This window comes from Tupaia chinensis, unplaced genomic scaffold, assembly GCF_000334495.1.
Source record: "Tupaia chinensis unplaced genomic scaffold, TupChi_1.0 Scaffold000415_1, whole genome shotgun sequence".
Lineage (NCBI taxonomy): Eukaryota > Metazoa > Chordata > Mammalia > Scandentia > Tupaiidae > Tupaia > Tupaia belangeri.
The window spans coordinates 3635013-3658160 of NW_006159920.1; the positions used below are offsets into that span (position 1 = coordinate 3635013).

Here is a 23148-nt window from a genome sequence, read left to right on the forward strand (position 1 = left end):
TCCTCTGAGTGCTCTGATTTAACTCCAAAAACTAGGAAAAGATGTATAATCCATCAGCTGTCCAGAAACCACCACAGAGGCTCAAGAAATATGAGAAACCAAGAAAATATTTCTCCTCTAAGGGAAAAGAATAACTCCTCTTTCTCCATAGGTAATACAAGGGAGCTCATGAAAACATCAGGTAAAGAATGTAAAATATTCATAGTGACATAGCTAACAAAGATGCAAGAGAACAAAGACAACAAACTCCAGGAAATGTAGAAGAAAAGAGACAACAGATTTCAGGAGGTGAGGAAGTTCTTGTATGATCTGAAGAGGAAATACACATCATAAAAAGGAATCAAATGGAACTGTTAGAGTTGAAGGCTGTAATACAGGAAATCAAAACCTCCCTTGAAAGTATTAAAAGCAGATTAGATCACGCAGAAGATCGAATTTCAGATGTAGAAGATAGGAATCTCTGACCTGGAAAAATTCACCAGAGACTGAGAAAATACCCACCCCCCAAATGAGAGTAACATTCGAGTAATACTAGATACCATTAAACAACCAAACATCCGGATCACTGGTATCCCAAAAGTGAAGAGACTAATAAGGGTATTGATAATCTATTCCATGAAATCCTGGAAGAAAACTTTCCAAACCTAGCGAGGCACTCAAATATCTAGATCCAAGAAATACAAAGGACCCCACATAGAATCAACCCAAGATTTTCCTCAAGGCACATCATAGATTGAACAAAACCACAGAGACAAGACACTAAAATTGGCAACAGAAACATCAAGTTACTTTCAAAGGATATCTCATCAGACTAATGTCGGACTTCTCAATCAGAAACAATGTAAGAAAAGAAAAGAATGGGAATATGTTCAAAATGTTAAGTGAAAAACAATTTCAACCAATAATACTATACACAGAAAGATTACCTGGGAAAAAAAGAAAAAAACATTCTCAGATAAACAAAACTGAAAGAATTTACCAATAACAGACCAGCTCCCCAAGAAGTGCTGAAGAGAGTGCTATACCAGGAAAACTAACGTTGGACACACAGAAATAAGAGTACAAAAACAACCAAGAGAATGGCCAGCCTAATGGTAGGGACAAGTTCTAAGTTGAATGTTAACTTCCAGAGTTTAAATGAAAAGATCAGAGACCACAGTAACACTGCAAATTCAATAGAAGAGAGATTAATTACATGAGACTGAACTAGTAAAAGAGAATTTTTTGACTTTAGACTAAAACATTACTGATTTTCTTCAATGCTTTGATTCCTATATTTAAGAATTTTTGTCTTCTCTTGAACTATTGATAGGTTAATCTACCTACTATTGGAAATGAATCCTAATCTTTTTCCTGGCTTTCCACTTTAAGCAAATTTCTTTCTTTTTTTTTTTTCCCCTTGAGAGGTTTTTGCTATAGGGCGCGTGCGCTCGCCAGACAGACAGAGAGAGACAGAAAGACAGAAAGCAGGAAATCACCCCCTGGGGGGATGGTCACGCCGCAATCCCTTCTCCTCCATTCTCCTCTCGGGATCTTGGGCACGCATGCACACGTGCCCGGAGTGAGTTTAAGCCACCGGGTCCGGGACTCGAACTGCAGTCGACTACGTGGGAGTCCAGCGACATAGCCATTATGCTAACCACTGGTCCCAGCAAATTTCTCTTAACAGTTTTTGATTTTGATATATTAAAATAAAACGGTTTTTCCTGAAATTAAAAAATACATTAAAAAATACCTATTTAATGAATGCAGTTAACTATGTAGCTCCTGCTAGGTGCTACTTTATAGCATGTTCTCTTTACTTACTGAGGCTTATGTCTAAAGTCAGACATGTATTCATAGATATGTATACATCAGCTGTGCTTGCTGTTGAATGTTTTTAAATTAATTAAGATCTTTAGTAAATCAACAGAATGTGGGGGGAAAAAGCATGGAAAACAACTGTAGTGGGAGGAGGGGGTAACTGGCAGAGGGTGAGAGGTAGGAAATCAAGGGGGGGGAAGCAAAATATATAAGAAACAAGAAATAAAAAATTATTTGTTGATGATAACATGGTAATATCCTTGACTGAGCCAATATACAATGTATTCTGGGTGCAAAAATCTCATTATGTATTACTGTATTGATATACAGTAAATGGATGTAAATAAATAAATTAAAATAAATAATAAAAAATAATAAAATATGAGGGGACCAGCAGCTGGTGTAATGGGTATGTCACTGGGCTCCCACGTAGTCGATTGTGGTTCGAGTCCCAGACCCGCTGGCTTAAGCTCACTCCAGGCGTGTGTGCGTTCATGTCCAAGAGCCTAAGAGGAGAATGGAGAAGGGATTGCTGTGTGGCTATCCCCACTGGGGGATGATTTCTTGCTTTCTGTCTCTCTGTCTCTCTCCGTCTTTCTGGCAAGCTCATGTGCCTTATAGCAAAAACCTCTCCAAATTAACAGATAAATAAATAGTAAAAATAAATAAATAAAAAATAAAATTTGTATGAAATCATAAAAGGCTCCCATATCACCAAAGCAATACTGTACAAAAAAATAAAGTAGGAGGCGTCTTATTCTCTGATCCCAAAATATATTACAAAGCTGTGATAATCAAAACAGCATGGTACTGGCACAAAAAAAGGAAGACCAAGGAAACAGAATAGGAAACCCAGAAATAAATTCCAAACATACAAAGAAAACAAGAAAATCCGGTGGGGAAATGAAAATCTCTTTAGCAACAGGAGCTGGAAAAGTTGGCTATCTACCTGTAGGAAAATGAAAGTATGCCCCATCTCTCACCATTAACAAAACATCAACTAAAAATGGATCAAGGATCTAAACATAAAACCTCAAATGATAAAACTACTGGTGGAAGGAAAACACAGGGGAAACTCTTAGAGTTATTGGAATAGGCAAAGACTTATCTAAATAAGACTCCTAATGCACAGGCAGTAATACTGAAAATAAACAAGTGAGATTACATAAGGTTAAAAAGCTTCTGGACAGCAAAAAGAAACAATAATTAAAGTGCAGAGGCAGCCTTTATAATGGGGGTATATATTTGCAAACTAAGCCTCAGATAAGGGAGTGAAAACCAGAATTTACAGGAATGGAGACTTGAAAAAAAATCCAATTAAAAGATAGGCAAATGAGCTGAAGAGACAACTCTCCAAGGAAGACATAGGAACAGCCAAAAAGCATATGAAAAAAATGCTCAACATCTCTTATCATAACAGAGATGCAAATCAAAACCACAAAGAGATACCACATAACCCCAGTCAAAATGGCTAAGATTAAAACAAATAATGATAAGCATTGGTGAGGCTGTGGTGAAAAGGGGATTCTCCTACACTGTTGGTGGGAATACAAATTAGTACAACCAATGGGAAAAACAATACAAAGATTCCTCAAAAATCTACCAATAGAACTACCATATGATCCAGCAATTCCATGCCTATGTATCTAATCATAGGATAGGAATATGCCCAGTGAGAAAAACACTTGCACATCCATATGTTTATTGCAGCATTATTCACAATTGCCAAGACACAGAATCAACCCAAATGTCCAAGAACAGATGAATGGGTTGAAAAAAAAACGTGGCACATGCACAGTCAGCCATAAAAAATAATGAGACCCTGGGAACCAGCAGTTAGCGTAATGGCTATGTCGCTGGACTTCCACATAGTTGGCTGCGGTTCGTGTCCCGGACCCGGTGGCTTAAAACTCACGCTGGGCACGTGTGCGTGTGTGCCCAAGATCCCAAGAGGAGAATGGAGAAGGGATTGCGGCATGACCATCCCCACTGGTGGGGGGGGGGGGATATTTCTTGCTTTCTGTCTCTATGTTTCTGTCTGTCTGGTGAGCGCACGCACCCTATAGCGAAAAAAATCTCTCCAAAGGAAAAAAAAAATAATGAGACCCTGACATTTGATACAAAGTGGACAAATATGGAAAATCTAATGCAAAGTTAAGCAAGGTAGACTATGAAAGAAGGGCATTATATGTCCTTAATAAATACATACTGAATGTCTGCACACTATGGCAAAAACTGGATGACTGGAAGGTATTAAAGCATGGAGAGCAACTGTGGGTACTAGAGACAGTGTGGGAGGAGGGTGGGAAATGGGCGGAGGTGAGAGAGAGGGAATCAAGGGGGAAAAAGGAAACCATTTAAAAGACACAGAAATGGAAAATTATCTGTTGATAATGTGTATGGTAACATCTTTAACTGGACCGATATACAGTGTATTCATGCTGGAAAAATTCACTTTGTATGCTGTAAAGATGTACAGTGATCAAATGTAAAAACATAACTTTTTTAGAGGGGTCTGTAGTAACTTCCATTTCTAGCAGCAGTGGTCGACAGTGCCTCCTTCACCAGCATTGAGTACTCCTATTTAAAATATTGGGTCACTGGGAAAGTCATGATGCAATTTTGCATAGAAAATCATAGAAAAGTACATCATAACTTTCCCAATGACCTAATACAAGCATGCATGCACACACACACAAATTATTACTTACTATATTAGTTTTCTAATTACCACAAACCTAGTAGTTACAACAACACAATGTATTATTTTACAGTTCTGCAAATCAGAAGTCTGCCAGGGGTCTCCAAGGGTAAAATACAGATGTTGGCAGGTGGTATCCCTTTCCGGAAGCTCTAGGTCAGAATCCATTTCCTTGTCTTTTCCATCATCCAGCAGTTGCCTGCATGGGTTCATGCTGTCTAGGCTTTATCCTCAAAGCTGGCAACTGTGGTTTGAGTCTTTCTGTGTCTTCCTCTTCTGCCTCTCTTCCAAGGACTGTGGTCATTATATCAGGCCCACCTATATAATCCAGGATACTCTCCCCTATTTTATGGGAGAGTGGTGAGCTTAATTCCATCTGCAACCTTAGTTCTCTTATGTCACGTAACTTCACATTCAGTTTCAGGTTATACCATGGCGATGGTGTAGGGGAGCCATTATTATATTTATCACATTGTTAAGTCAAAAGGCACCTCTGTGTTTTTTTGTTTCATTTTATTTAAAATTTGCTAGAGGGGGTGTGCATTATTTTGATTCAAACTTTTGGAAGTTTCCTTCTATATTGCTTCCATTTATTTTTAAGTAAGAGCATATTAAGCATAATGCTCTAAATTTTTCCTTTTTACTCAACAATATATTTTGAGTTATTTCCATATTAGCACTTATAGAATGTTTATTTCCTTTCACTGCTGCATACTAATCCACAGCGTAATGCACCCTAAGCAGTCCTCTGTTGAAGGCATCTGTGTTGCCTTCTACTAGTAGAAGCAAAGTAGCACAAACATGGTAGTCCTTTCAAACTGACAGAGCTTTCCATCTGGGCTAATTTTCTATACACGTGGATTAAAGGACACATACATTCTGAATCTGATAAATACTGCCACAATGCCTTGTACTACCCACACAGCAGCACTGCCGGTTGTTTCCCACGTCTTGGGCCACATGGCATGTTATGTTCTTTCAACTTTGTCAGTAGACATCCAATTGCTCTTTTCATTTCTTTAATTATGCTGCAAAGTTGACTATCTTTTCCTAAATTTGTCATCTGTAATTTCTATAATTGCTCATATCCATTACCCATTTTCTCCTGCTGAGTTGCTATTTTTCTTAATTGACTTGCAAGAGTCTTTTTCAATTGAGAAAATTACCCATTTGTCTTATTATTGTAAATATTTCCCAGTTTTTTACTTGTGTGTGTGTGTTTTTTTACTTTGTTTTATGGTATATTTAATCATGAAGATATTCTAAATTTTTACGTAGTCAACGTATTAAGTCTTTCTTCTATGGCTTTGAGGACTTATGCCTTAGTTGGGAGGCCTTCTTCACTATCAGATCCTATAAAATAGTCAATTACTAATACTTATTATTTTTTAAGAAGTTTTTGCCTTAGGGAGTGTGCGTTTGCCAGAGAGAAAGAGACAGAGACAGTGATAGGGAAAGTGAGAAATCACTTCCTGGGAGGATGGCCACACTGCAATTCCTTCTCTTCCATTTTCTTTCAGGGATCTTGGGCACACACACGTGCCCAGCGTGATTCTGAAGACTCGAACCACTGTTGGCCATGTGGGAGTCCAGCATTATAGCTGCTATGCTATCTGCTGGCCACATCAATTTCTAATACTTTTACGGTTCATTACATTTAAGTCTTCAGTCCAACTAGATCTAGGTTCTTCGTCCTCATTTTTTAATTTTTCCCGATAGCTAAGCAGCTGTTACCAAATCATTCACCTTTTCTGTTATGGTCTTATTAAATGTAATTTTACCAGCTGCAAAGCATTTCACAATGGGGTATATTTCTAGAAAATCTATGTTTATTAGAACTACAGAATGAACTATCTAACATGTTAATAAATGCTACCTATTATTAATATTAATGAAGACTACCCTGAATTAAAAGATAATTGGCATGTGTTATGAGAACCAATGGATATACTTACAATTGCAGGTGAATTTAATTCATTATAAGTTTGTCCTCTAAATAGCTGTAAATTGTTTACTGGTTATGGAATATAATATTTCACATGATAGAGTAATGCCAACATTGTTATAGAATAGCAATGCCATTTGCAAACTTGGGGGTTATGATCTGCTTTTAGATCATGGAAGAAATGCTTTATAATTCATTATTCTAAGCTTCTTATTTACCTATAATGTTAATAAGAGAAAAGTGACAGCCCACTTTTTTTCCTGAATTTTCATTGGTGCTATGTAGATAAAAGAAATATTGATACTCTGCACAGGTAGGACACCACAAAGAAGAGCTCATCACAAAACTGTCTCCTGTCTTGAAACTTGTAGGAGTTAAGATGCAGAAAGTCAAGGGTTAGAAGCTCAAAAAGCTCCACAAGAAACAAGGACAGAGCTTACTAGTGCCTTGTTTCAATGCTGGCCAAATACACGCTAAAGGTCTCTATCCTTCCCCCTTAATGTCATATGGAGACTGAAGCTTAAAAATGGTGATCTAGCGAATCTTTTGGTTGAAAATACATGTTCCAACTGTAGACTTTCCATGTTAGCCACTGCATAGCACACTGCTTAAAAGAAATACTGTATGGACACAACATAAAGTCTTATTTCAATAGGTTAATACTCTTGTATTCTTTACAGATAGATATATAAGATTGAAAATTCAATTTATACCCTCTTTTCATGAAATATTCAATCTCTCTGAACTCTTTATTTCTTTCTTATCTGTTCTATCTTTGATTACATTTATTTATGAGTTCTATTTTTTTACACCACCTTCTCCATCAAGATGAAGAGTCAACTCTATTATTCCCAGAACTTTATACCCAGAAAACATATAGATATAAGACTGAAAAGAAGTAATAGCATGGATGGCCCCAAACAGAAGAAAAGTTGACAAAAAGAATAGGCATTTTTAAAGGACACATTGTTGATACTGAAATTTACACTTAAAACTGCATAAGCTTAAATGTTTGAAAAATTAAGAATATATCAAACAATGAAAATTAGGTGTTAAAACCTAATTCAGGATCATTACACACTAGGGACCAGCAGTTAGTGTAATGGCTATGTCACTGGACTCCCACGTAGTCGACCGTGGTTTGCGTCCCGGACCTGGTGGCTTAAACTCACACCGGTGCGTGTGCGTGCGTGCCCAAAGAATGGAAGAGAAAGGATTACGGCGTGGCCATCCCCCCTAGGGGGTGATTTCTCGCTTTCTGTCTCTCTGTCTCTCTGTTTGTCTGGTGAGCGCACACGCCCTATAGCAAAAACCTCTCCAAAAAAAAAGAAAAAAAAAAGGATCATTACACACTATATACATGTTCTGAAAATTACACTATACCCCATGAAACACAAAAATATATAATATATAAATTAGAAATCACAATAAAATTTAGTTGGTTTGTTTCTGTTTTTGAAGTTTCGTTATAGGGTGTGTACACTTACCAGAGAGAGAAAAAAAGAGAGGGGAAGTGAGAAAGCACTCCCCAGGGAAGGTGATCACACCATAATCCTTTCTTCTTTATCCTCCTCTCAAAATGTTGAGCACGCATGCACATGCACCCCGTGTTTTTCCAGCTGCTGGAGCAGCTCAGTCAGCCATGTGGGATCCAGATGCCCTAACAACCATGCTAGCCTTAAGGCCTAAAAGTTTTGTTTGTTTGTTTGTTTCAAAACCTAACTCCAAAGGATGGGAAATGTTGACTAGTGTTCCAGAGGAATCCAAATTATTTTCTATCTTCCCTTTAAATTACAAAACTCACATATCATAAATTTTCTGGAAAGAGAACGGTTTAAAAAAATTCAAAATTGAACATTTATTTTGAAATTGAAAAATTCTGCTCCAAGTGAAACTCAGTATCTGTTCCTGAAAATCTACTCACCCATACTCCTGCATTCCTCATCTCTGTTAATGGAATCAACAGCTTCTGAGTCTCTAGAGTGGAACCTCCATCAGATCACCTCCAATCTCTTTTTCTCATGTTTTCTCTCACATCTGTGCAGTCCTGTCCATCCCCACATCATCCCAAAGCAGTCATTCTAGACTCCCCTCTCTCTTACTCCCCGTATCTGGTCCATCAGCAAATCCTTACGATATCATCAAAATTTGGCTCTCACCACACATTGCCACCACTACAGCCCCAGCCACCATAATCCCTCCCCTGGTTTATTGCACTGGTTCCCCAAATTATGACTATGACCTCCAGCTTCAGCCTACTCTCAAAAGAGCAGCTTAGGACCATCGTACTCTTCAGCTCAAAACCTCTGAAGGCTTCCTAGCTCAGAAAAAGTTGAAGTCTTCATGGTCTTAAAGGATCTGCTCCTATATTTCCACTACCACCCTTACTTCCTACCACTCTCCCCGTGAAATTCAATACAGAGTTCCAACTACCCTGGCCTACCTGCCAGGTGTGCTGTGCTTCCTCCCACCCTTTATCTCTCCATGCAATGTTTGTCAGTTACTTCCTTCAAGATTTTATCCCAAAAGTCTATCTTCCCAATAAGGTTTTGCACTTGAGATTTCACTATCTTTTCTATGCAACATTTCAAATCCTTCTTATTTTATTTTTCTATAAGGTAAGCATCTCTAACTCAAAAATCTGAATCCAAAATGCTCCAAAATCCAAAGCTTTTTGAGCACAGGCATTATGCTTCAAGTGGAAAATTCCATACCTGACCTCATGAAATTTCAGTTAAAATGCTGTAATACAAAAAATATTATATAAAATTTCCTTCAGACTGTGTGTGTGATATGTGTGTGAAACATAAATTCCATTTATATTTGGGTCCAATCCTCAAGAGATCTTATTTGGTATAAGCAACACTATTCCAAAATCTGGAAAAATAAATTTAGAACACTTCTGGACTTAAGGATTTTAGATAAGGAATGTTCACCTTAAATATTTCACTTATTTATTTAGTTTATTGCTGGTCTCGACTGGAATATAAATTCTACGATGTAGGGATTTTTGTTTGTTTTATTTTCTGCTGTATTCTCAATGTCTAGAAAGAGCTTGGCACACAGTAAGTGCTCAGTGAATTTTATGGAGTGAAGAAATGAACTAAAGAATCTAATGAACAGACAAAAGAATGACTCCAGCTTGGGCTCTCATTGCCTTTTTCCTGGTCTTGTGGCCAACATAGGTTATGTAATAGAATCTAAGTGGCTCCCGGCCATCCACTGAGGAGAGTATGGTTCTACAGGATGGCACCAAGCTCCTTCACAATAGGATACTCTCTTCTAACCTCATCTCTTTACATCCCAAACCTACAAATTCATCTGTAGGCCAGTGTCTCCTGAATATGATTAATGTACAGGCCTGTCTGAAATGCAAAAAATTTCCCAGTGACTCTAAAGGTCACATTCCCGGGTCTGGTGTGAGAAGCACTAACAAGAAATCGATGACTCATTGATTTAGTCAATAAAAATGTCTTTTCCCCCCTCCTTTATGGGAGCAGGGAGAGAAACAGAGAAGAGAAATTCCTGACAGAGTCTTGCCACACTGCGATTTTACTGCCCCAGTCTCTCAATTTGCTAAACTGTGTTGGAGCATTGAGATCAGCCTGGGAACCAAACCGGGGTCTCCCATGTGATTTCCAGCCTCCCAAGGAGAAGAGCTACCTGTGTACCACTGTGGCTGGGCCAAGAATGTCTTTCTATTGCAGAATATTACCGATAAAATAACTTTTAATAGTATAACCAAAATGAAAACAAAATTCTAATATCTTCACAATACATGCACTCCCTGAGAATAAATCCATGGATCTCAGTTGCAGAACTGACCGCTGCTATGCCCAAATGAAACTATTTCCCATTCCAGAGAGGCTTATGCTTATCTGGTGCCCCATCTTCACTCCTGCTGTTCCCCTAAAATAGCCTTCCTCTCACTATAGTTCTCAAAATTTTAGTCAACAGGGGCTGGCAGGTGGCATGGTGGTTAAGGGTGCTGGACTCCCACATGGCCCACTGCTGTTCAAGTCTCAGACCTGGCAGCTTGCTTCTCACTTTCCCTCTCTCTCACTCTGTCTCTGTCAAATTAAAATAAATAAATAAAGTTAAATAAATAATTCTTTAAAAAAAGAAAAATTCTAGTCATCATTAATGCCTCCTCTTCTTCCTTTTTTTTTTTTTTTTGGAGAGGTTTTTGCTATAGGGCGCGTGTGCTCACCAGAAAGACAGAGAGATAGAAAGCGAGAAATCACCCCCCAGGGGGAATGGCCGTGCCGCAATCCTTTCGCCTCCATTCCCCTCCTGGGATCCTGGGCACGCACGCACACGCGCCTGGCGTGAGTTTAAGCCACCGGGTCCGGGACTTAAACCACGATCGACTACGTGGGAGTCCAGCGACATAGCCATTACACTAACTGCTGGTCCCATGAACTCTTCTTTTTGATACCCTTGGCCAAAACTCTCAGTCTCATGGGGCAATTTTATATTTCTTCTATGGTATTACCCATATTATTATCTTGCATAGATAGTATGTTATACTATTATACAACTAGAATGTTATTCTGTTATTTACTCACAGTTATAATAGCTCCTGGATAACATAAAGATTAACATGTTTATTTCTACAACAATAATATGGTATCTTCCACAGGGCAACTAATAAATGCCCACTGAATTAACATCATGTAGGGTAAAAGCAAGAATGCTTCTATACATGTAACCTGCTACTGACCTTCATAAAAATGGGTCTGCTTATTACAAAACTTATAAATAAACACATATAATATACTCATAATAAAAAGAGAAAGATGTGGGCAAGAATGTTTAAGCTATTTGTAGGATTTACCTTCTTTTAAGCAGTAAGTCTGATATTGGTATGCACCTTAGACCAGTTCCCAAAACCATAAGGAAGGATGTCAGAAGCACAGTTACCCGAAGACCTACAAAGAAACAAAACATCAGGTTATCTTCTATTTGTCTTAAGTAAGTTCAATATTAAGAATAAAAGTTTTATTACTCAATCATACCGATACAATATTTTATTATGGCTTTTCTCTATAACTGTCAACCATTACACCATCTGCTGGTCCTGGTATATATATATCCTATATATAAAAATTCTACTTTTCAAATGTAAGCTGGTAATAAAAATACTCTAAACTATCCCTAAAAAGTATTTAAGGGTAACAAATCATTACCTTACGTTTTCTCAACAAATAAAAACTTGCCATCTATGTATTTTATTTATAACAAAAACAAGCTAATGCTTGTTACCAGATCATAGTAAGTGGTCCTTTTTAAAAATTTTATTCATTTATTTATTTAGCTATAGGGTGCATGTGCTTGCTGTAGAGAAAGAGAGAGAGGAAAAGTGAGAAATCAGCCATAGGCCAGATGGCCGTGCTACAATCCCTTCTCCACTCTCCTCTCAGGATTTTGGACACACAGGCACATGCACCTGGTGTGATTTTTAAGCCCCTCTGGGCCTGGGAGTCAACTGCGCAGTCAGCCATGTGGGATCCAGCCACCTTAACCTCCATGTTACCTGATGGCCTGTAAGTAGTTCTTTATAATTCTCTAACTAATATTACTAGGATGGAATTTTCTTGATTTATAGGGTAGATTTCAACTCACACAATGATGCTGTTTAAAAAAAAAGTATGACTTGGATTTTAGAAGATAATTTGGGTCAGATAGCTTTTTCCTCTATATTCCAAATATGATCAATTATTTTGAAAATGTGTTGGTCATGGGAAAAAGTCCAAAAGAGATTTCAAAAATTAAAAAAATAATAATGAATGAGGTAATCAGAAATAGGTATAAAATTCTAGCCATGGCAGAGTAATATGATGAAACTGCATCTTCCTATTCTTGGAAGGCTACACTTATGTCACTACTAAACTATCTTACTTCCTTATTTACATCTTACTGTTTGTGATACATCACATAAGTGGCTCATATTAAGTCTAAGTCCATGGCAAAGGTGACATACTTTAAATTTCTCCCAAATCCAATATCACCTTGAAATCATTTCACACAGAGCAAAGACTTAAACTGCAATGCAATTTTCCTTTTCTCTCAGAAATTTTTGGGGCGGGGGGGGGTGTAGGTGATGGTTAAATGTTTTTCAAAGGGCTTCTCTGCTTGAAGGAAATTGAAAGTCAACACAACTGTAATTATGCAGATCAAACACAGCAAGGAAAATAAACTTGAGATCCAGAGCAGGCACACACATGCTACACTGAGGGTAATTTGTGATATGAAGTGAGTTAACTTTATAATACCCTTATATAATCTGAACATGATTAATACAATTTGGCAGAGGAGATACCATAGAGAATTGTGCTTCCTAGAAACAAGTAATGCATACATACTGCTCATTTTCTGCTTCCACTAACAGAACACAGATTTTTAGAACCACATTATAGCCATAGGAAATAGAGTGTAATTAATGAAAAGTACACACACAGTCATAAATATCCTAAAATTGCAAAATGTTGCTCTTACAAAGTTATACTGGGTACCCTACAAGATACTAAATAGAATTTTATAGATCTGGTAGTAGATGGCTTACGTTCTACATGCTGTTTATTTTTTCCCCAAAGACTGTGTTTGTAATTAAGGTAAACAGCCACCAAGCAAGCAGTGGGGCACTGTTTATGGCCATATGGTCCAAATAGCCAGACTTTCCATTGTTACTGCTGAAGGCAAGAACTCTGTTCTACTCAAGTATGCTTTTTATCAAATATATGACAATTTAACAGCTAATGCAAACTTTTAAGAATCAACAAGTTGGGGCTGGCACATGGTGTGGTGGTTAAGGCACTGGATTCCCACATGGCCAACCGTGGTTTGGGTACTAGACTTGGTGTCTTGGTTTCTCCTTTTCCCTCTCTCTGTCTCTCTCTGGTAAAATTAAAGCACGGTGATAATGAATAAAACAAAATAAGTAATTATTTTTTAAAAAAAGGAATCAACAAGTTGTGAAAAGCTGATTTTTTTTTTAGAAGTTTAGCCATAGGGCATGTGCACTTGCCAGAGAGAGAGAGACAGAGACAGTGAGAGGGAAAGTGAGAAATCATCTCCTGTGGGGTAGCAACCTTCAATCCTTTCTTTTCCATTTTCCTCCTGGATTTGAGCACACCTATACGCACATCCTGGGAGATTTTCAAGCCACCGGGCCCAGCATTCAAACCATAGTCAGCCATGTGGAAGTCCAGTGATATAATCACTATGCCATCTGCTGGTCCCAAAAAAGCTGATTATTAAGGCAACTCTGGAGGTCAGGAAGGGTGCAGTGATAGTGCAACTAGACCCACAGGAGAAAGTTCAATCCTGAGGCCTCCCTGAGCATGCTGAGTACAACAGTGCCCATAATCCGAGCTGGCTGAGACTGGGTGGGGAGAGGTCACGGCATGAGACCCTGCTGAAGATGCTTGTCTTTCTAATTGTTTGCATTTCTCACTCTCATGGAAGATAATTAGCTTTTAAAAGTTACAACAGCAACAACAAAAAAACCTCTGCAGGTACAGCTTATTGGCTTTTTAATTTTTATTTATTTATTTATTTTTTTGGAGAGGTTTTCGCTATAGGGTGCATGTGCTCGCCAGACAGACAGACAGAGACAGAGAGACAGAAAGCGAGAAACCACCTCCCAGGGGGGATGGTCACACCGCAATCCCTTCTCTTCCATTCTCCTCTCGGGATCTTGGGCACGCACGCACACGCGCCCGGCATGAGTTTTAAGCCACCGGGTCCGGGACGTGAACTGCGGTCGACTACATAGGAGTCCAGCGACATAGTCATTACGCTAACTGCTGGTTCCCTTTCTACATATTTTTAATTGTCTGGATTTTATTTAATCTAGCCCATTTGATATTCAATCTTTTCCCCTAAAGAATTATTTAATTTTGTTATTATTAGTTTTTAATCTAACCAGAGAGAGATACAATGAGAAAGCAAGCACCAGGTCCAGGACTCAAACCACAGTCAACCATGTGGGAGTCCAGCACCTTAACCACCACGCTACCTGGTGGTGGTACTCAATCTTGATACTTTGATACTCAATCTTGAATACAATGTGTTCTTCATGTCACTCACTCTTTGACAAGGCATAACTCTGTAATTAAATATAATCAAAAAAAAAAAAAAAAAAAGAAAAACATCAGCAGTTCCAAGGAGGGAAGGTATGAGGACCCATAAAAATAGGCTTAGGAGACATATAGACCCTTTATGTAAATAGATTCTGAGTGATTATAGTACTAGGATGTGAGCACAGAAACATTTGATGAAATTATTAGAACAATTTTAGAAAAGTAAAAACGATTAAATAAAAATAAATTCCTATGCAAATATGGTATCTAGACATGGTTAGAAGGCCTTCTTTCAATGGCTAAGAATTCCTTTTGTTAGAGACCTGTTGGATATGGGACTGGAAGCCTCCCCAACAGATGCCTAAAGAATCAAAATGCAAAGTTGATTGGAACACGAACACACACACACACACACACACACACACACACACACTGGAAGCATGGAAAATCAGTTACAGGTACAACATTTGTCTGGTAAGACCACCTTCCCCTAGGTTCAACAACTGATCAGCTAGCTAAGTGATGGCAAACTCTGCTTGCTCCTAGCAAGATCCCTTTTCCCCAGCCATAGCCATCACAGCTTGCCACCACAATCTACCATGGAGACTCTCAGGACTAACAAACACAGTGCCTGTTTTTTTCCTTTTCACATTTGGACGTAAGAGATTCAAGATTCCCAGGTCATCCTAAGCTCAACATGGCTTTTTGACCCTCCTAATTTGACCTGTCTCGGCCACCTTCCCAATTCCTGAGACTTTCCACAGTGTCTTCTGGAGTGTGCAGTCATAATCTCATAACCAGTGGAATCCCTGCACTGCCAAACTCTTCTCCAAACCTCTCCAGCTTATGCCCACTGAGGAACATTGCTTCCCCAGCAATCCCAGATCACTGTTATTCTCTCTGCCCTTAAGCTCCTTTTTCTCTACCCAGTCTTCTTTCTATCCATGGTTTTTGTTTTTGATTTGTTTTAAAAAAAAAAAGATTTATCATTATAATTTTTAATTTGTTATAGGACACATGCCCTTACAGAGACAGAGAAGGAAAGTGTGAAAGAAAGCCAGTAGGTCTGGGACTCAAACTGCAGTCGGCCATGTGGGAGTCCAGGGCCTTAACCACCATGCCACATCCTGGCCCCCTCAGTCCATGCTCTCAGGACTTCTTTTTTAATCACTGATTTTAAGCAATCTGGTTATGATGTGCTTTAGTATGGTATTCTTCATGTTTCTTCTGCTGGGAATTTCAAATTTCTTATTAGATTTGTGGGTTCATCAATATTAGCAAGTTTGAACTGCCATTTTTTTTCATTCTTTTTTTCAGGCACCATCCCATCTCACTCAATATCCTCATTCTTAATTCTGTCTTCTTATACCAGTGGTACGCAACCTTCCCAGCACCAGGGACTGGCCTTGGGGAAGACAATCCCTCCACAGTCGATGACCTAAGCATACCACATCCACCATGCTCCCTATCTTCCACCACCACCACCACATTGCAACAGACACTGAAACAATCACACAACAAAAGGGCTCATGAGGGGGCCAGCAGTTAGTGTAATGGCTATGTCACTGGACTCCCATGTAGTCCACCGCGGTTCGAGTCCCAGACCTGGTGGCTTAAACTCACGTTGGGTGCGTGTGCATGCGTGCCCAAGATCCCGAGAGGAGAATGAAGAAGGGATTGCGATGTGGCCATCCCCCCGGGGGGTGATTTCTCGCTTTCTGTCTCTCTCTGTCTTTCAAACTGTGGTAGGCTACATGGGAGTCCAGCGACATAGCCATTAGCCAACTGCTGGTCCTGCAGATTCCTGTATTCAGGATTCCAATTATATGTATAGTAGACCACTTAAAATTGCCCACAACTAACTGATGCTTACAGTTTTTTGTTGTTTGTTTTTAGCTTTTATTTCTCTGTGTTCTATTGTGGATAGTTTCTATTTTTTGGCCTTATACAGACTCACACACACATGTATAAATACACACACACACACATACACATATAAACAAGCATTGTGTGTATGTATACATTTTTTTCTTGGACAATGATTACATTTTTCCATCTTTAGAATCGTTTTTGCTATAGGGTAGGTGCGCTCACCAGACAGACAGAGAGACAGAGAGGCAGAAAGCGAGAAATCACCCCCCCCAGGGGGGATGGCCACACCACAATCCCTTCTCCTCCATTCTCCTCTTGGGATCTTGGGCACGCAAGCACACGTGCCCAGCATGAGTTTAAGCCACCGGGTCCGGGACTCGAACCGCGGTTGACTACATGGGAGTCCAGCAACATAGCCATTACGCTAACTGCTGGTCCCCAATCTTTAGAATCTTAATGTTAGTCATCTTTATGTTTTCTATGTTTCCCTCAACATTCTCATGCTTTCTTGTATCTTGAGTATAAACAGTGTATTTATAGAGGTTTTTCCATTTTGGCTGTTGGGAATGTGAACGATGTCCAGCTGTATGGGGCCTGTCGGAACTGGTGGTTCTTTCTCCAGTCTTAGGTAATTTCTTTACATGTATCTGCTGATTAGTGCTTAACTGAAGACTCAAGAGGGGAGCGCTTTATAGGTCAGAATTTTCTGTGAAGATTCCTCCTCTCCAGTACTCTACCCTAAGAATTCCAGCTATGTTGGCCACTTTGAATTCCACTGGTCTCATAAACTTAGGGAACCTGTTGGGCTCTGAAATCCCTATCTGTGCTGCTTCCTAAAAATTCTCTCCCAGCAGTAAGTTGAAGCAATTGAAGAAAGTACTGTCTTGCTTTGTCTATTGTCCAATGTCTGAAAAATATTGTTTCACATATATTTTCTCAAATTTATTTATGTAGTTTCATATATTTAGATGTTTTACATTTTTCTTCAGTTGTTTAAGATGGAAAAATAACTCAGTTCCTGTTACTCCATCATACCTAGAACAGTCTTTGATCTTTTATCTGACTATAATACCATTCCTTGCCAGATGGTCTAGAGACCACCATACATCCACTTACAGATGGTATGGCGTATTACTCCCTAGAACACTACTCCTTTGATCAACCTGGTGACTAATAACTACAAGATGTTCCTTTCAGTATCCTGGACTCTTAGTTCCCCAACCTCTTATTCCATGATCCCATCCTCACCCTTATCTCAGCCATTCACTCTTGATTACACTTGACCTTATCCACACCATACTGCAGCCCTGTCATAATCTTGATTTCCGGCATTCCATTCCTCAACGATGAGCTCCCTTCTTTTCCAATGATTCCCTCTAGAACTCTAACCACAAATTCTTGATCTAATAAGGAATAACCATTTTGGAGCCTATTATTTTTTCTCATCCACCTCATGTGTTTCCTTTTCTCCTTTTCCCAGCATGGTCTTAACACCTTTTACATAACTCTCTACTCTTGGTCTGTGCTTTGTCATGTCTACTCACCTGGCAAAACTGCCATGCTGGTTAAATCTCTCTATCTGCAAGCGCTGCTTATGTCTGCACTTGCCCAGCAAAATAAGCTGAAGGAAAACACAACTCATGCTCACCAGCCTCACTTCAAATTAGTGATCAATTACTTAAAGCAGGTCCTTTGAGCTGTCCAAAAATCCTACTAGTAATAAAATTTCCTAGTCTATGTATTCGCTTTCCTAGAAAAGTTTCATAAGTTGTCCTCTCCTGAATAACTAACTGCTCCCCTATCCTCACTTGTCAGGTGATAATGCTTCCTATTTTCTGAGAAATATAAAAAAGATAACTTTCATGAACTCCTACCGCTCCCCATCCTCATAACCAGTGGAACCCCTCATCAGCAGGGATCAAATGGATCTGTATCTATGCATCCATTTTCTGTTATTTTTGAAGAATCAGCAGTCAGTGCTTCTACTTAAGGCCCCCCAACCCCCACCTCCCCCACTTCCCCCCATCCCCACCTCCATCTACCGGTGGTCTGGAGGACTGTGTCCCATCTTGCCTGCAACAGCTTCTCCCTATACCTCCAACATCAGCAATTTTACCCTTTCTATGGATCCAAGAGGATACTGCATTATAGTGATATACTTTAGTATCTCTTACCAAACCAAACCAGACAAAACCACCTCAGTAGACACATTCCCTCTGGCTACTGCCCTATTTCTCTGCTGCCCTTAAGGCATAACTATCCCACCCCCCAACAAGTTTATTTCTTCCATGAGAGAGAGAGAGAGAGAGAGACAGGTATCCCCAACATCATCTTTGGCTCAGCTAACCTGGATCACAGCATGTACAAGGTTTCAGGGGGACCAGCAGCTGCCTGTCGCTGGACTCCCATGTAGTTGACCAAGGTTCAAGGCCCGGATCTAGTGGCTTAAACTCATATGGGGCATGTGCGTGAGTGCCCAGGATCCCAAGAGAAGAATGGAGGAGAAGGGACTGCAGTGTGGCCATCTCCCCAGGGGGGTGATTTCTTGCTTTCTGTCTCTCTGTCTCTCTCTGTCTTTCTGGCGAGTGCATGCACCCTATAGCAAAAAAACCTCTCCAAAAAAATAAATAAATAAAAAAGAAGGCCTCAGGATGCGAACCAGGTATCTTTTCATGTGGATCCAGTTATACTGCTATATCACGTCTGGCCCCTAAGATGTAACTTCTTGAAAGAAATGTCTATATTCACTATCACCATTTCTTCTACTTGTATTTTATTTATTTATTAATTTTTTTGGAGAGGTTTTTGCTATAGGGTGCATGCGCTCGCCAGAAAGAGAGAGACAGCGAGAGAGAAAAATCACTCCCCGGGGGGGATGGCCACGCGGCAATCCCTTCTCCTCCATTTTCCTCTCTGGATCTTGGACACGCATGCACACACACCCGGCTTGAGTTTAAGCCACCAGGTCTGGGACTCAAACCGCGGTCGACTACATGGGAGTCCAGCAACATAGCCATTACGCCAACTGCTGGTCCTTCCTTGCATTTTATTTTGAACTCACTCTGCTGCTCCAGTGAAACTCTTTTTTCAAAGGACACCAAAGATCTTCATGTTGTTAAACTCTATTCTCAGTCATCAATAACTCTTTCTTTCTTTCTTCTTTAAGAGAGATTTTTGCTAAAGGGCATGTGTGCTGGCGGGAAAGACAGAGAGAGGCAGAGACACCAAAAAGTGAGAAATCACACACACACACCGGGGATGGCCACACCGCAATCCCTTCTCCTCCATTCTCCTCTCGGGATCTTGGGCATGTATGCCCATGCGCCAGCTTGAGTTTAAGCCGCCAGGTCCAAGACTCGAACCTCAAGTGTACTACGTGGGAGTCCAGCAACGTAACCATTACATCATCTGCTGGTTCCCCACTAGCTCTTCCTTATCTCCCAATCTCTAAATGTTGGAATGTCCCAGGGCTCAGTCCTCTTCTTTTTAGGGCCTATACCATCTCCATAGTTGATCTCACCCATCCCTAAGACTTTAAATACTATTATAGGTTGATGCCTCTCCAAATTTATTGCTCAAGCCTTTTCCATGAACTCCATTTTTGTATACCCAATTCACAATTTAAAGTGTCTATTTGGACACCAAACTGGTATTTCAAACTCGAATCTCCATGCTGTCTACCTCCAAATTGCTCCTTCCACAATTTCCTACAACTCGGTAAATTGAAGTTCTGTTCTGATTACCAGTACTCAAAAGTTAGGAAGCACCTTAGATCCTCTCCATCACACCCCACATCTAGTCTAACTGCAAACGCTGGTGAGTCCAATTTCAACATATAGCTGGGATATAACTACTTCTCAAATCCTCCACTGCTATCAGCCTGGTTGGAAGCTCTCATCAGCTCCCTTTAGGGATACTGCCCTGGCCTAACTGGTCTCCCTATTCTGATTTTTTTTCATGACAATAGCAGAGTCATCATTTTATTCTTTTGCTCAAAGCCTTTTTCAATAGAGTGAGCCCTCCTCACTCCTTAATTGCTGCCATCCACTTTAAAATGAATTACAAGGCCCTGTATGATCCATTCTCCCACCTCTGACCTCACCTACCACTGTTTTCCTCACTGACTACTCTGGTCTCACAAGTCTCATTGCTCTTTCTTGGATATACTGAACAAATTTAGGGCTTTTGCTTTTGTTGCCCCTTTGCCCAAAAGTCTTGTCCAGACCATGACAAAGTCTTGTCCTTTTTCATTCAGGAGTTTGCTCAAACACACCTTATCAGTGAGGTCTTCCCTGACACTACAAATTAGAATACCACTCAATTACATTCCCTTTCTCCATTACCTTGCCTTCCCCGCCCCCCACAAAGCCCTGATCACCACCTTGCATCCTACATGGTTTATCTTCCTGTTTGCTGCTGGGATCTCGGCACTATAAATGGGCTCTAGGAGGGCACTGTCCCCAGTGCACAGCACATATTTGGTGTCGTCTCCTTGAATCTTTCTTCGCTTGGCTTGCAGGACACATCTGCTTTGGCTCTCCTATTATCTCACTAGCTAGTCCTCTGGTGTCCTTGCTGGTAAATGAAAAGGGATGGAAGGATTCAAAGCCCATCTTAGGAAGATAACCAGTCTTCTAGACTAAGCTCGTTAGGACCTGAGTCAGCTCAAAGACCCGATAACAACCTGCCTTCTATGGAGTTACCCAAGTAAGCCAGGAACTTCCTCTCTGTGTGCAGGTAGGACACCTGTAGCAGGAGAGCCAACATGTCAAAGTATTAGCTTTCTCCTACTGAAAAGGAAAACTACTTCCTAAAAGAGAAGTTTTAAATTTATGTTTTTATTGCTTCAACCACTGGGAAATATAAAATTGAATTCACCATAAAGTCACTATGAGAAAATGCTAACCTAACATATTTTATAAAGTAAATAAGTAGTTTTATCTTATCTGGTCATGGAGAGTAGACAGCATTATAATAAGAATGGTGAAAATGAACACTTTTCTACCATAAATACAACATTGGCTAAATTTAGAGAATAATGGAAAAATTCCTAATAAAAAGAAAAAAAGAAACTACAAAAATAGGACTGTCCCTTAAAGTAGGCAACCTTGTTAAGGAATGATCAAGGAATTGTCAGATTAGAGGAAATTAAGGAGAAAATGATACATGGGACCCTTGCTTGGATTTGGAACAGAAAAAAAAAAAAACAAAGACATCAGTGGAAGATTGGGTGAAATCCAAATAAAGTCTATAGTTTAAAAATAAACCAACAAAAAACCCCTCAAATCTTCACTCTCTACAAGAAACTCTACCTCAGCATCTAGCACACATCATTTGCATAAATATTTGCTCTATTTGGAAGTTCTATGCAAGTCAAGACACACCCTTCCAGGGCTGGATACCTTTGTTAGAAGGTTGAGGTTCTTCCGTGCACTGCTTTGAGTTATATTCATTGGTAACTTCAGTTTAGTTCTTCCTTCTCCAACTACACATACGCAATCTAATTCTCTTTTACTAGATGTTCACACATCCTGCCTTCAGTTTCTTTTTGAAGCTTGACACATTCAGTTCCCGTCTCCAAGACACCAAGATATTTTACACCCTTTATCATTCTCACACAACTTGTAAAGTACTCGGGTTAGTCAGATGGTCTTAAACTCAATGCTCTGAACAGTAGGGGGGTGCATATGTTGATAAAAATTCTTCTTCTTCTCCTTTTGGACTTTGTGCTTCTAGGCTTAAAATTGTCCTCCCTCTTTTAGCTGCTACATCAATCACAGTGTTGATGTGATGGACAGTTCCTTAGTCTTTTTCATGTAGATTCTCAAGGATGAATTGTTAGGAAGGGAGAAGGGAACACTGGCTGCTAATCTGCTGGGGACTTCACCTGAATTGCCAGCCCCTAGAACTGTGAGAACAAATCCCACTTTATGGCATTTTGTTACAACAGCTCCAGTGAGTGGGCTAACACAACTTTCCAAATCTGACCAAAGAGCTAATTTCCACAAAACTTGTGGTTCTCAGTCATTATCCAAATAATAAATCTAAAATCTTGCGCAACCACCTCTTGTGACCATCGCTACCGATCCTTTCCCAAACTCATGTGGTATATAATTCAATGCCCCATTCTCAACCCTGTGACCTTTCTTCCTCCACCTAACAGAATCACATTGGCAAGTGGTAAAGTGAGACATCCAGAGTGCCCCTTTATGAAAGAGCCTTCATTCATCTGCAAGCTTTATCTGAGAGTCATAAATCTCCCTGAGAAAGCCATCCAGTCACAGCTGCCGTGCACCACCTTCCAGAAACCAAAGCGTCAGATCTGAGTTTCCCAACAGTCCTTTCCGGCTGGAGTCATCTATTACACGGGCAGCGCATTACTTCCTCACATCTGGCCATCATCAATCTATTTCCTGACTTTTCACCCTCCACATCCCCACATCCCTTTGAAGTCTAAGCACTGGTCAACACTGTCAGGTATAAAAACACACAGCACGTGCACGGGGAGGCTCTGAGGTCCACAATATGCAAAAACTAGAATCCTTAGAGACTGCTAGAACCCCTGGGGTCGCGTAGAGGGCCTCGATGGAAACGAGTTAGGGCAAAGCAGCCCTCCCGTATCGGTCTCTTTAGGGACGGAGGGTTCCTCAGTCGGGACTGGGATGCCAGCGGCACTCCGTCACCTCACGCAACCCCGAAGGCGAAGCCGCGGGCGCCGGCTCCCCAGGAGTAACAGCGCCGCC

At 40.1% G+C, this 23148-nt stretch overlaps 1 protein-coding gene across 1 annotated transcript in view; it reads right to left on the reverse strand.

Annotated features, from left to right (window-relative positions):
- SLC49A4 (solute carrier family 49 member 4) overlaps positions 1–17965 on the reverse strand; it is a 71831-nt gene extending 53866 nt beyond the window's left edge. Inside the window, exons 1-3 of the mRNA XM_006154599.2 lie at positions 17950–17965; positions 17683–17808; positions 11287–11380 (exon numbers count right to left, since the gene is read on the reverse strand). Of these exons, the coding sequence (XP_006154661.1) occupies positions 11287–11380; positions 17683–17808; positions 17950–17965 (236 nt within the window). The remainder of the gene's footprint in view (positions 1–11286; positions 11381–17682; positions 17809–17949) is intronic.
- Between the last annotated feature and the right edge of the window lie 5183 nt (positions 17966–23148).